The 13507-nt window shown below is 46.9% G+C and overlaps 3 protein-coding genes across 3 annotated transcripts; 2 read left to right on the top strand and 1 right to left on the bottom strand.

Moving 5' to 3' along the window:
• Positions 1-887: 887 nt before the first annotated feature.
• N7506_000283 (uncharacterized protein) lies at positions 888-2179 on the top strand (the record flags this gene model as incomplete). Its single annotated transcript, XM_056949579.1, has 3 exons — positions 888-1250; positions 1306-1821; positions 1871-2179. The coding sequence occupies 3 exons, from the start codon at positions 888-890 to the stop codon at positions 2177-2179; spliced, it is 1188 nt and encodes a 395-aa protein (XP_056815494.1).
• Positions 2180-4525: 2346 nt separating this feature from the next.
• On the top strand, positions 4526-5145 carry N7506_000282 (uncharacterized protein; the record flags this gene model as incomplete). The annotated part of the gene is made up of 2 exons (XM_056949578.1): positions 4526-4898; positions 4946-5145. 2 exons carry the CDS (start codon positions 4526-4528, stop codon positions 5143-5145), a joined length of 573 nt encoding a protein of 190 aa, XP_056815493.1.
• A 4318-nt stretch (positions 5146-9463) lies between these two features.
• Positions 9464-10393, bottom strand: N7506_000281 (uncharacterized protein; the record flags this gene model as incomplete). The annotated part of the gene is made up of 1 exon (XM_056949577.1): positions 9464-10393. One exon carries the CDS (start codon positions 10391-10393, stop codon positions 9464-9466), a length of 930 nt encoding a protein of 309 aa, XP_056815492.1.
• Positions 10394-13507: the final 3114 nt, after the last annotated feature.

The raw sequence follows: 13507 nt of genomic DNA, 5'->3' as shown, positions 1-13507 counted from the left end.
CGCCCCTAAGTAAAATCTATTGCAAACGTAACACCGCTGTTGCCGCTGCTGTTATTGCTAAGACATCATTCTGACAAAGCAAAAATTAGTCCTAGGAACGAAGCTAAGTAGATATTGATGGCCAATGCAGGATTTTGAGGGCTGCGATACTTTCATGCGTATTCGCAAAACAAACAGTGCTTGGATTTGAGCGAGATGTACCTGGCATGCTATTGGTCCGACAGCGGTGCAGAGCGAGTCTATTGGATGACCTGGACCGCCCCACAAGGCATTGTGACATCCTCTATTGAAAAGATATTTCACAAAACAAGGGGTGCCGATCATGACCAGTATGGAAAAGCAAATACATGTACCTATGATTCTAGACCGATACCTACAGGACACGGACTCCCAGCGTTAATAAAAGAATACCTCTCCAGCGATGCTCCGCATGACCCGACCGGGATTCATCCGCCAGAGGATTGGCCTTCAAGTGGATTCACGGATGACGAACCTGGTACTTTGTCGATTATGCACGTGCAAGGGTTGATGCAAGCGATGGTCGCTCTCTTGCCGCGAAACAAATTGGCTGCGCGTTAGTATATAACAATCGAATTCCAGTTCTTGCTTAAAGTAGATGTACCATATGCACAGGATGCACGCCAACGCTGAGCCTGCCAATCGTGAGAAGAGTACGCTTTTGCCCTGGCAGCTTGTCTCCTTCACCTTGTTGTTATCGACCGCATGTTAACCATCATTTGCTTTTAGTATTGAGAAACGCCTATTCGGCTTCTTCGTTTTCAAGTACGGCAACCACGCAAGTTGCAGATTCCTTGGTCGAAGATTTGCCTCAAAAACAAAAGCGCCTGGCAGCTGAGTCATGTTGGCGACAGCTTGAGTTCAGAAAGATGGACCAAAAATCAATCAGTCGGCTCTGTCACTTCGGTCTCTACAACGAACATTACGCCAATACGAAGGGACTTCAACCGTTTTCCCCTCACGAGGAAAGTGCTAGATTCTCGCTGTACTGGGATTGGAGCTTGGCTCAGTCACTTGCTGAACACTCTGACACTATAGCTGCCAAGCTTGCAGAACAAAGTTCTCACAAATTCTCGCATATTCCTTTCACAGAGTTTGTTCGACGGGCTCATGGACTACCCTCACAAGCGATTGAGGGTTTCCTTTGGGAATACGATTTTCTCGAGGTGAAAATTTACAGCAAGTTTATCCGAAACCTCCAGCATCTCGGAATTTTAGTTGAAGTGAAACAGGTAAGTCGACGAGTCTCTAAGCTTCTTTTTCAACAACTCATCTGACAACGTGCAGAGTTTGAAGGAAATAGATGCAGATCCTTTTTTGTTTGCTGCGATCGAGAAGGCTTTGCAACGTGTTATGCTCCAAAGAAAGCCACACGTGCCATCAATTGATAGAAAGATGGAAGGTGTGAAGCCGGAGCTAGACGAACGACTCCAGTGGATCATCGAGCCACTGCAGCGACTGCTCCAGACCCCCGACACCGCTCGAAATATATTACAACGACTAAAGATATTGGAGAATCGGTTTTACAAGCTCTACAGGTCCCCCGAAGCCACTTGGGGGGCATTCGATATCAATACATCATTCTTTGACCAGATTGAATGGATTGATGCTTTCGAACTTGCCAAAGCTTTGTCGAGAAAAGATCACCATTTCTTTTCGCAGTACGTTGTGGATGCCCTAAATGGAAAGAATGATCATGCTCAGCGGATACTCAACACACGATGGAACGACCTCAGCATTGCAGTTGAAGAGTGCATAGTTGCCGAGGTTGACGTTTGTCCAAAAATTGATCATTTGGCCCAGGTAGTTCTGACGCTTTGCCCCATTGTTATATGATCTGACAGAACCTCAGGAGCTCTATCGTGTTCGCAACTATTTTTCCCTAACAGCCATCATCCAGGGCATCAAAGCAAGTGGCCTTCAGACAAAAGCCTTGGGAGACTTTGGCTACCTCGTCGATTCTAAGAATAATTATGAGATGTATCAGTGGCGAGCGAGAACCAGGCCCGGAATGGACTTTCTCTTTCCTGCACTCAGGGCCATGACCTGTGGAAAACCTGAGCTGGCAGCTAAGGTGATTGATCGGCATGCAATTTATAAAGTTGAAAGCTGGCAACACCATTGGTTCTTTTATCCATTTACTGCTAGCTTCGGACGTTGACTGATATTGCATTTTCTCTACTTTACTTGCGAGTCAATTTTGCTTTGTTCATATTTTTCATATTTCTCAGGGTCTTCAGGCAAACGAGTTATCTCTGTGCCCCAAGTACCCAATCGTCTAAATTAATGCCCCTCTTCACTATTATTTCAGCCTGATTGTCATTGTACGCAACAAAAACGCAAGAGCTGCCATTAATGCGGAAACTATATACTCAAAAAAATAGGAAATGAAAACCAGTTCTGACCTTCATGTTGAATCCCTGGCTTGGAAGGAGTAGACGTACCCAAAAAGAGCAGGCTTAGAGGTCTCTCTTAAATGGCAACTGCTTCTGTTGCATTGAGTAGTCGCGGGAGCAGCGCCTGTGCGTCAAGCCGTATCCCGTCACACAGCCATTATTGGCATTAAAAGCGGACCAATGCCCCGTCATCTCATGTATGAAATCATTCACGCTGACTTACCGCTCAGATATGGAGACTAACAATTTCCCACCTCATTCCGCCATACCTCCGCTTCACCATCTTTTCTGGCCCCCATCAGCGGGCGTGGGCTCTCAATTCATGCTTAACCCAGATGATCCCAACTATGCGATATACCCTGAATCGTCATTTCATTTGAATAGGACTTTTCTACCGAGCTCCGAGAATCCATATTTAACGCCCCTGGCGGGCCAGAGACAGCAGCGTATGATGAGTCCGGCATTCAGATTGCAGATAAGAACTGATGATTTCTGAATCTTCTAGAATATTGGCCCATATCTGCTCCTTGTATGCCAGAGCCCTCATCACGTCTACCCATGAACTCGCGCAACTTCGGTGACGACAGAACTCTCAACCCTACCTGTCCCACAGATCCGTTTCATCAACACAATAATCATCATATGCAACCATCCATTCCCTTGTATGGAAATCAACAGGTACATGATGGAAACAGTGCGATCTTTGTTGCTACAAAAGTGAAACTTCGAGAACAACATAGATCCGATGACAAGATACCTGGTTCGCAAGCTCCAAGCAAAATGCTTCGAGGCAATTCTGATTCTTTAGGATCTACTCCGGGAGTTTGCAGTTTCTGCAGGAAACGAAAAATAAAGTGCAGTTCTAGGTTATCAGGGAAATACCCTTGTCACCAATGCTCCGAAAGGGGAATGAATTGCAACTCTGCGATACTGTGGGTGAATCAGGGAGAGTATCTCAGTCCTAAATCCAAGTCCCACCATTCTCCCACATACCTGGCCTCGAAATCTGGGGGTAGTGATTTTTCTACAAGGAGCTTGATCAACACGGAACAAAGCACCACGAATTTCGGCGATGCTAACAGGAAAAATTGTGGTCAGGGCCTGCAGGAGCACAGTGACCACTCGCAAGCTTTGGATCCAAGAGACAGGCAAGTAAAAGTTAAAGGGATGAAAAAGTTTTCATCAACTCATCCACCTATTTACTACACCCTTATTTTACTGCCGCTAACAAATACTTGCTTGCAGAATTGAGAACCAATATCACAGACCTCAAACTGTTCCAATCGCCTCGGCTTCGGACTACCAGACTTCATCCTCGCATTTGGTCTCTGATCGTGAGCAACGACAAAGTGTCAAGCCGTTCCTCCCATGCCACGACAAAGCGCCAGAGCCGCAAGAAAACATCGATATTGAAGCGACCACAAACGGGCAAGCAAATCCCCCTAGCCTCCCCAACACGACGAAAGAGGGAACCGCCTGCTCCTGGGACCAGTCTGATATTGATGAAGATGCGGCCTGTCTCGTTATCGATGCAAACCCGACACATTTGGGGCCCCAGGCAGACTTGAATGGCTTTCCTTTCTATCTTTGTTGGCAACATTTCAGCTTTGCCGACGGGATTTGGATGTAGGTGACCTTGATTACCCCATGCTGGATCAAGCTTATAGACAGATCACATCCCGAATGCCGTGCCGTCGTGGAACTGACGGAGCGAAGAATCGATTGGAAATCCAGAGTGTCTCATGCGCTGTTGGAAAGACCCTGTGTGGCCAGATGCTTAAGCGAAAACCCAACTGTTGGATGGCCAAGGGTAATCTTCGAGAACAAGTACGTCCTTAATCCGACTCCTTAGATATCCTTTTTTAACCATGGTGTTATCAGAATTAATTGCGTGTGAGTCTATATTCGCGACAACGTTTGGCCCTTATTAATGGTGTGAAGGGCGTTTTCGATAGTAGGAGCAACAATTGGTCTTGATGAACCACTGGCTACGTTTCAACCCAATTTCTCGCAATTTATTCCGGGTATTCTTTCAAACCTCAATCCATTTGCAAGTGCTACATCGGCAGCAGCAAACCCCATCAAAATCCTTGCAATTTCCAATTTGAAAGCTGCACAACCTATGGAAGCCAGCAAACCAGAAAGTGGTATGTAGTTCAGGCGTTCGCAGAAAAAATACTGATGTCGTGCCCTCAGAGCTACTAAGTAGCGCCAGGAATCAATACGTTGCTGCAGCAGAGCAGGCAATAACAGCGCTATTTCACCAAGTGTGCTTGCGAACACGATCATCACTTCGTTCCCCTCGCACACTAAAAGAGCTCCATCAAGCTGGGTTCAACAGCCTCAATGGGAGAATTTGTCGAGACCTTCTTTGCAAGTGGGTCTCTATTATGAAAAAAAATAAAAGGCCACGATATGTAGAGAGACCAAGCTGGTGGCCGCAGGCCGTCAGATACGTGCCTGCCAGAAAGTTGAAGAGCTCTGGTAAGTGTTCGCGAAACATGATGCTTACAATCACTAATATCTCAAAGAGTCCAAAAAAGTTCTCTTCTATATGTTCTACGGAGAATACGGTCCTGCCCCACTTCGAAAATTTTATAACGCCTGGAGGTCCTTGGACAGAATGGAAGAAAGAGACCGGAAGACTCTGAAAAGGTCTTTCTGCATTCGTAGAGTATTCAAGGCCAATAGAACGTTACGTGGGTACCCGTCGGCTGAGAACTCTTACTGATCGCCAGCTGACAAGACATAGGGCTTCCTGAGAACACTACAGTCTCTCAATATGTGTATTGAGCATCCTAACGTGACATGGAGCCTCTTCGAGCATAGCGCGAACTAAGCTGGTATATAGCTCCTCACAGTTCGAGTTGGAACGTAACTGAATAATTGTAGCACTATTTTTATAGCAAGGAAAAAATAGAGATATAAATTTTTGTTTATTCTCCAGACAGCTACTATTTATAGTCGCACATGTTCTTCAAGAGCCAGGTCTTGCTCACATCATCGCTGGCAAAGATGACCCGACCATCGTCCAGGTTATGGACGATCCCCTGCCATTTCCGCGGACTATCACGCTTGTACCTCTATCAACTTGTCCCTGGTGAGCTCGTGTGTCGCGTGGAGTACATACCAAGTTTGCTGTACCTTCTCGTAACATGGAAGGGATTGATTAGACAGTGCTTTTCCGTTCTGAGCTGAAACAAAATGCTAGCAACGGAAAGACGCAGGTTGATCAGCAACACGGACTTGAGAAAAAGGGGCCCAATTGGGCTTTGCAGTCCTGCCAAACATGAAATACCTGATGACAGAGTAGTTCTCCTCTTTTGCTCCTTGTGACTTTGACGCTGAAAGAATCTCAGAGCATTCTGTGATACGTTATCTTAAAGGATTAGCAAATTGAAGAATTACTCCTTAATTGTTTAGCCTCTGAGCGGAAAAACTTCCATTTCAATCCGCTTAAGTGCACCCTTGAACATATGTCAAGGTGTTTAAATCAAATTAGATTATAAACCTGTATCTTAATATACATCTTTCGGCCACAAAAGGGTCATTCCAAAAGCCAGATGGTTAATTATTTCGTGCGCATCAATTTGCTGTAACCCTTCGCCATTTCTTCAACCATTTCTCGCCAACATAGCCTGATAGTTTACAGAACCTTTATCGTATGTCGGCCCATGATGTTTATAACTATCATCTTTAGCTTTATAGCACTTAGAATGAAGTTTTCACGAGCCAGCGCTCTATGATGCCGGATCTGTCAATAAAGCTACCGGGGACCCATCTAACAATAATGCGCGCTATTTGATTCGGCATGCAGAAAGAAAAGGCGGTTGGTAGAGCGGCCAATATCTTACTTCTCCTTAATTCAATTACTTAAACATACTGTTCGCGTTCAATATAACAGGAGCTCAAGGGGAATCATACCAAGACACGCTTCCTTCTTCTAACGGCCGGCTGAGATCAGCAAAGCAACGGTCCGCTAGGGTCCGAGGCCATGTCCGTCTCCTCCCACCACCCAGCACCACTCACCGCGTCAATCAACATCACCAAGAAAGGGCGTCCAATCTCTGGATTCTGTCATGAAACTATTGTTTCAAGGATCTGATGTCGTTTCCTTTACACGGAGATCTAAATCTTCCATTCAGACCAAGCCCCATGTTGCCTCTCCCTGCTTCCAACAGCCTGTCTCTGTGGCGCAGGTCTCGCCATCACTCTTCAAAAGGCATGAAACAAATGAGTAGTGCGATGAGGTGATTGATCAATCAAACAAAATACTGAGCCAAAATATCTTCAGCAAGCCTAGCCCACGGCGTACCCTCGTTTGATTCTCAATTGCAACCCACGATTAGACTACCTTGAAGCTGCTAAGACCTTTATTAGTATTCCAACCAAGCACGACTCGCATCCGCATACCTTCTACCCACGTACTTCACGACGCAATCACGGCTCTGCTTGCCTTGTTATGGACTGTCCTTTGGTATCGACACTGCACACCTCAATGGCGAGACAGCTCGATTTACGCGCGGAATATCGATGAAAGCAGCAGCGAACGGATGTTTTGCAGTAACAATGGGCCCTTGAATCATGGAAGGGAGAGGCAGTTCATCGCCCCACTAGGAGCCTTCGATGCCGCTATATAAATCATAAACTAGTCGTTGGGAAATGAGAATTGCTTGCAGCCATCTGCTGGGAATGCATGCGCTAGATAAGTCTACTGGACAACCAATGCAGTGAGTCAGTCCTTGAAGATACATGATTTGTGAGATTCAATTGCTGATACGCCTTGCATCTGAGCTAGCCCAACCCTTCATCTCGTCAAGAGGCACCTATTCACCATTCCCTGTCAATCAGCCTTTGCTTCTACACCCGGCAATGCTATGGATACTGCTTCATGTCTTTTCTACGACACTATTTTGAGAGATTTGGGCAGGATTCCGGATATACTTCTAGCAAACAAAAAAGTGCATCACAAACGGCCTCGGATGCTACCAAATAAGATATGCAGGTAGCAGGCACCACTCTTATCCCATCGCTCGAACTCGAAAATGAAAAAACAGCTTCCGCCTAAAATGCTCCACATTTAGAGCCCTACCTCCTGGAAAATTCAAGCCATTGATAGCGGACGCTTTTCTGATTCTCCTAAACTTAAAGTGAGAAGAAGTTGTCACGACATTGACTGCCAAGCACCACCTGCTAACCAAGTGACCTTCATAGGTAGCCTGAATACTCAGATCATCCTATTACTTTCTACAGAATACAGAAAGAAAAGTTTCCCGATCCATATCGCCGTTGACAAGTTTGCTTCCGTTTCGTACAGATCCACCATGAACAGCATGCGTTCGAAATGAGCCGCGTCCCTGGCCATCCGCAAGGTTACCATTAATCACCATCGAGCTCTCGTCTACATGTGTATAGCTGGAGCCATGGCTGGCGTTGTCATCTTTCTCCAGAGCCCCATCGGTGATGTCGATAATGCTAGAGCTCACTGTGAACAAAAAAAAAATCAGACTTGGCGTTCAAATACGCAAAGGCACATTGCGTGGTGGATGAAACATACGTTGAGAGCTTGTCTGTTTATCGTTTCCGATGGCCGAGGTTGACGAGCAATGCTATCATTAAGCCAAACTTTTAGCCAAAATCCCACATGAAGAAAAGGAACAACATACAGCAGGGTCCGAACGCGAAGGGCTTCCCCTGGCTGATTTTTGGTGAGATGTGGTGGATGATGCGCATTTATTGTTTCTGGTCATATTGAGGAATAGAACTGGTAGATATTCTGAAAGGTTTCTGGGATAGACTTGAATGGTGGGAACAAGTTGACCTTTTATTTGAGGTAGTGCAGACAAGAGGGATTAAACGAACGCCGACTTTTATAGCCGAATCCACAGCCCGTAATATGAGGAGGCATGTGGTAATTCTCCCGCATGAGTAACCATGGATACCAATCTTGCTGCCCAAAAAGTGCTTGGATTGACCTACCAGTAAGAGGACTAGCTGACGCAAGCGTTTTAGCGAAGCGAAGGTCAAATATTAAGAGAACTGCCTACCTCGGACCACTTTAGGGAATGGGCCCTAGCAGATCTGCATGTTCTTACCTAGGAGAATCAAACCTTGGCAGACCGCCTATTACTCTCGTGCTATCAGGAAGAAGGCAGGCTATTTGACAGAATGTACATTATCCTGCTTACCCAGATACGGTAGCATCGCAATCATTCTTGTCAAATCGAAGTTGCCCGGAAAATGTTATCTGAGGGACCCAATGTCACATATACCCCACTGACGAAAAGCATGTCTAGTCTACCGAAGGCCATTCCCCCCCTGTGAGTCTCAGTCTCACATCAGCTGTACCGCCATCCCTGCTAAGCTCGCTTCAACGTGCTTCATCTTCAAACAGCGGTATTTGCCGTCCGTCAAGATATTTCAATGCTAGCCATTGGATCTTCCGTTACCATGCATTGGCAGCGGTGGAAGAGTCAGATTTGAAGCCATCGGTTAGGCTGTCGTTCCTAAGTGAAAGCCGTCGGCTTCAAGGTGACCCAAAACCAAGTTCAACACCCCTGGAAACGACATCTCTTGATTCAGAATTCCCGAATGCTAAAGCTTCTTCCCTGGTTATTCTAAGAACTACACGCGCTCGCGAACATCCTTATTTTCTCGCCTTCGGTCTACGAGGTCGGAGCCTCCGTTGTTTCCCGTGGTGGATTTATCATCGCGGTCATCACAGTCTGACAGTTTAGCTTGCTGTTTTGCCATGATCCCCAATTCGCTGATTCATGGCTCAACTTTTGCCACGATGTGGATAATAAAGAAGGTTTGTGATGCGTGAAATATCAACTACAACGTGGAACATACAAATTAAACCCAGGGCACCACACTACCACCTCCCACGAATCGATAAAACTCCTCCTACTTGCCTCCGTTACCTCTAAGCAATAGAGCCGGCGATGACTTCCCTCTTGCGATACTAGTTGCGACCACGCGAATCTCTGAACGAAACCCAAAGCATGGAGGCGGAATCCATGTTGCGGCGTGTTGAGTCAACAACTTTATCAGCGAAAGGAGCGCCCCCAGTGGCTTATTTGACGATCCGCTGGCAGCTGAGAGGACATGCAACTGGCCGATCCCACGTAACATACGGGGATAGACATTGGACTGCTGCCAAAATCCATCGAGAGATATCTGGTAGCGCCGACATCCAGAGTATCCCCAAGTGTGGGATTGAAGAAGCTTGATGTACTTGAGGGGAGAATTGAAGATCGATTACTCCAGGATTTGACAAAGTCGGACGAATAAAGAGGGTTGGACGCCATTGGTGTGACCACGTCTGGCAATGAAAGCGCTGAGCTCAACATTGGTGCCATGGATGATGACGGCATCGATGCCATGTAAAGACGAAGAAGTTGCTCTTTAGCAGCCTCACTGGGCTCATGGAGTAGCTCTCCAGTGCCATCCATCTCCAGACCCTCCAGGTTCATGGCGTTGGTCCGGTACGTGAACTTATTGATCGCCTGAACGAATTTGTTTTGCCGGACATTCAGCTGAGCTTGACTCCCTCGCCAGGCCAATATATAGGCGGCAGTCTGAGCTGACTGTCGCTCCACCAGGGCGTCGATAGTCTCAGGCGTTAACTTGAATGCCACCTCATTCTGCCAAACTAGGTCAACATATACGACATATGCCTTGACGTGGATTGGCGGAACGCTGAGCGTACCTTCCGCCTGCACGCTCTCATCATTCTGCGGCCCCATTTCGGTAGCATTGGGCAATATCACCGAGCATAGCATCCAGACAGCATTCTCTGGTGACAAAATCTCCATCAGGCGGTTTTTTTGTCTTAGAACACTGCTCAGACAAAGCCTGGGCCGGCTCAATCGCTTCAAAGTAGCCATCAGCCACGGTATCTTGGTATCCAGCACCACAATGGGGGGTTTCCGCGGCGAAAAGGCAGCGGCAGAAGCAGGGAGTAACACATTAGGCATTGCGAGTTTGAGAAAATTGAGTACTTTATGCGTTTGATGACTAGCATATTTCAATAATGTAGTTTGGAACGCATTATCACTATCTTACTATTAGCTCGCTCAGTCATACTACCCTTCGAATGTGGCGTAATCATAGCGCCTTCTTTCAAAGATACGTATTTCTTTTTGCCTTTTGAAATACCTTGTATTGACGCTAAGTGTTAAGTGGGACTGTGACAGGATCTGAGGATTGGTCTTTGCTCGTCCTAAATTGGAGTTCGGGGCCATGGCGCTCCTAGAGCCACTAGCCTCTCACGCGGGGTTAGCAGAATTAGTGCGAGAGCTGGTGGCGTATGATATACAGGCCCCCACTGCTTGTGGAATGAGGAGCAGTGTCCGGCCCCCGTGATCGGAAAACAAGCTAGACTACCAAGCTGCAGTATTTACCTCCAGCTGACTGGGGGCACAGAATTGCCAAGTTTCATATCTCTCGCCCTGTAAACTTGTGCATTGATTGCTTTTGAACCGGATCTTCCTTCCTTGCGTATTTGGTAATCTTGCGTCGCGTGATTGTCCAGGATAGTTCTTAGCCGTCCCTCGGTCCTTCTTATTGAGCCCCTGACATCACAGTACTTTGATCCTGGCTCAGAACTGTTAGAGTCTGGGTTTCATCGGCAAAATCAGTGGATCTCTATCTTTGAATGATTCTTTCTTCTACGTACACAATATCGCCAAGTTTTCACACAACTCTCTCCGTCGAAAGTCTACAGCACCGCCTAGCTGTATCCCTGTCCTTACACCTAGTGGAACGCAATATCCTCAGTTTTATTCTACTTTGGGGCCTTATTTGGGTGTCATAAAATCATGGCAAAAAGGAAGGATTACCAGCCTCTTTCTGAGGATCCCCAGCTTCACAGTATAGCTGTTAGAGCCCAACAGCCTTTGGGAGCTAAGAGAAGATGTGTGTCACCATCTTTCCTCCCAGAACAACACTCACGGGAGACAACCTTGTCATGGGTCAATTCTCAGCTTTCGGCAACAGACTATGCAGATGTGGAAAGAATACGGACAAAAGTCAGATCAAAAGGCGCTGGCTTCCGAAAATTCTTCTACACGACTGTCTTACAGAGTCTTAATCAAAACACGCGTGCACAGATTCTGGAACTGTGGGCTGATACTATGGACTCCTTTCTCCTGGATATGTTAAATCTACGTTTAAGGGACATCGAACACACCATTTCAATGGATTTGAAGGGATATTGTATGGTTTTTCTAGGACGCAATCTTCCATGTGTGTGCTAATAGCTCTAGACGTCCTAGACACTCTGTGTTACATACTACTCGGCAGCCATGGGATGGAACTCCCATATGCTACGCTTCGCAAAGCCCTGTCATCCTCTGACATCAGTCTTCATGAAAGAGAGGAAGTGGAAAAGCTTCTACTTCTGAGTGAGATCGAAGGATTGGGATGGTACGAATATATCGCGCGTGTGACCGATGCCTCATGCAAAATGCTGACACGGTCGAAGGTTTCAAAACAACGGTGGACTCATTTCATAGCTTCAGGAGGGGTTGCCGCTACAGTGATAGCTACAAAGGGGGAGGGCGCGCAAGTTGACGAGATCATGGGAAACAGCACTACAACAGTTACATGTTTACAAAATTTTTCCTTCTTCACACAGACCACACTTGTTTCTGGATCTATATGCCCTTAAAATGGTGTACTTGTACAGAGCATGCTACCTGCTCGTGATCACATAGGATGGGATTCTAAACCAGTACAATAGCGGGGGCTCGACGTAGGAGGTTGGGCGGCTGAACGCACACTTGTTTAGTGTCTTCTGGCCCATATGCAGAGACTGCTGCATTCGAGGATCCCTGGAAGTGAGAAACCGATGATTGTCTAACAAGCCTCTATTGTCGCGCTTTCCCAAGTCCCCATAGGCCGATCTCCGACACCTTGCCAGCCAAGTGTCAACCAGAACCACTGTGTACTCCTTTTATTCGGCGAGAAAAGCTTTTTGAGTATTATTCACAGGTGCTGAAATCGGCTTGAAATGAGGTGGAGGATGCCGTGCTCTCAGCCTTTATCGTCAGGCAAAATGGACCGGGGGAAGCCTTTCGTGAGGTATCAAGGTGCGGGCTATACAAAAGGAAGAAGTTGTCAGCAAATATAAAGGCTCTTTGGAACGCCGTTCTGGTGATATGAGGGATATTTGGTTGCATATAGCTGCCCTTGATCGGGTGGGATTGATTTCCCGTCTCCGGCTCCGATATCTGAATCTATCGATCGATGGAAAAGAAGAGAGCTGAGAATGCAAGACGCAATTTCTGGGACGCCCGCGCTGCGGCTGGTGTAAGGTAGGATGGGAGAAAGCTGTAAACTGCATATCTGCTTGGTCAGTCCGTCTAGAACGTTGATTTCTTACGATTTCTCGCATCGCACAACGGCCCCTCTGCTAGCTTGTTCCAGCTGTTGACCGTAATGGGCCAAACGGATAGAAAGTCGGTTTGTGCTCTACCCCTGGGACTGATTCCTCGGGTAGAAGTCCCCATCGGGACGGACAAAGGTGTTCCGGCTACCACAGGCTGCCCCCTCCAGTACCCGAACTCAAACCATTCAATCAATCCAGCCTGGTCACAACCGCATCGACCATTCATTCATCGAGAAATATACGCAAAGACAAATCAGAAGGCCACTGGGTGGTCTTTCCCTTCATCCAGGCAAGCTCCAATTTCTGTTATTTGCCATCCCGAGGAAAAGAACAGTCACACTTTGTTATCTTAGCTAACCTCTCTCTGGCATGAAGTCTGGATCCAAGCAAAGCGCCGAATCTCCACAGCACGAACCCAACTCATTCGATAAAAGCCCTCCAAAGCGGCTGGCCAAGAGATGCTCACTCTATCGATGCTCGCGTCGAGCCCCAACTCGAGCAAGGCCATCATATGCAGAGCGATGGGAGTTACGTGGCCCAGGACTGGGCTAAATCAAGCAGCCACTGTATGTTTGCGAAGACATACCATCTTTGAATTCAGGCACTCCTATGATCAATCTCTCCTCTGTTCTCAGTGCTCACTGGTTCTTCGAGGAGTCAGTAGACTGAACCAAGTGAGTAGGCTTGAAGGAAAGTGGCC

Source organism: Penicillium brevicompactum (genome assembly GCF_028827555.1).
Source record: "Penicillium brevicompactum strain IBT 35665 chromosome Unknown utg000001l_segment0_segment0, whole genome shotgun sequence".
Classification (NCBI taxonomy): domain Eukaryota; kingdom Fungi; phylum Ascomycota; class Eurotiomycetes; order Eurotiales; family Aspergillaceae; genus Penicillium; species Penicillium brevicompactum.
The sequence above is the reverse complement of the archived record's forward strand: the minus strand, read 5'-3'. Positions and strand labels throughout refer to the sequence as shown.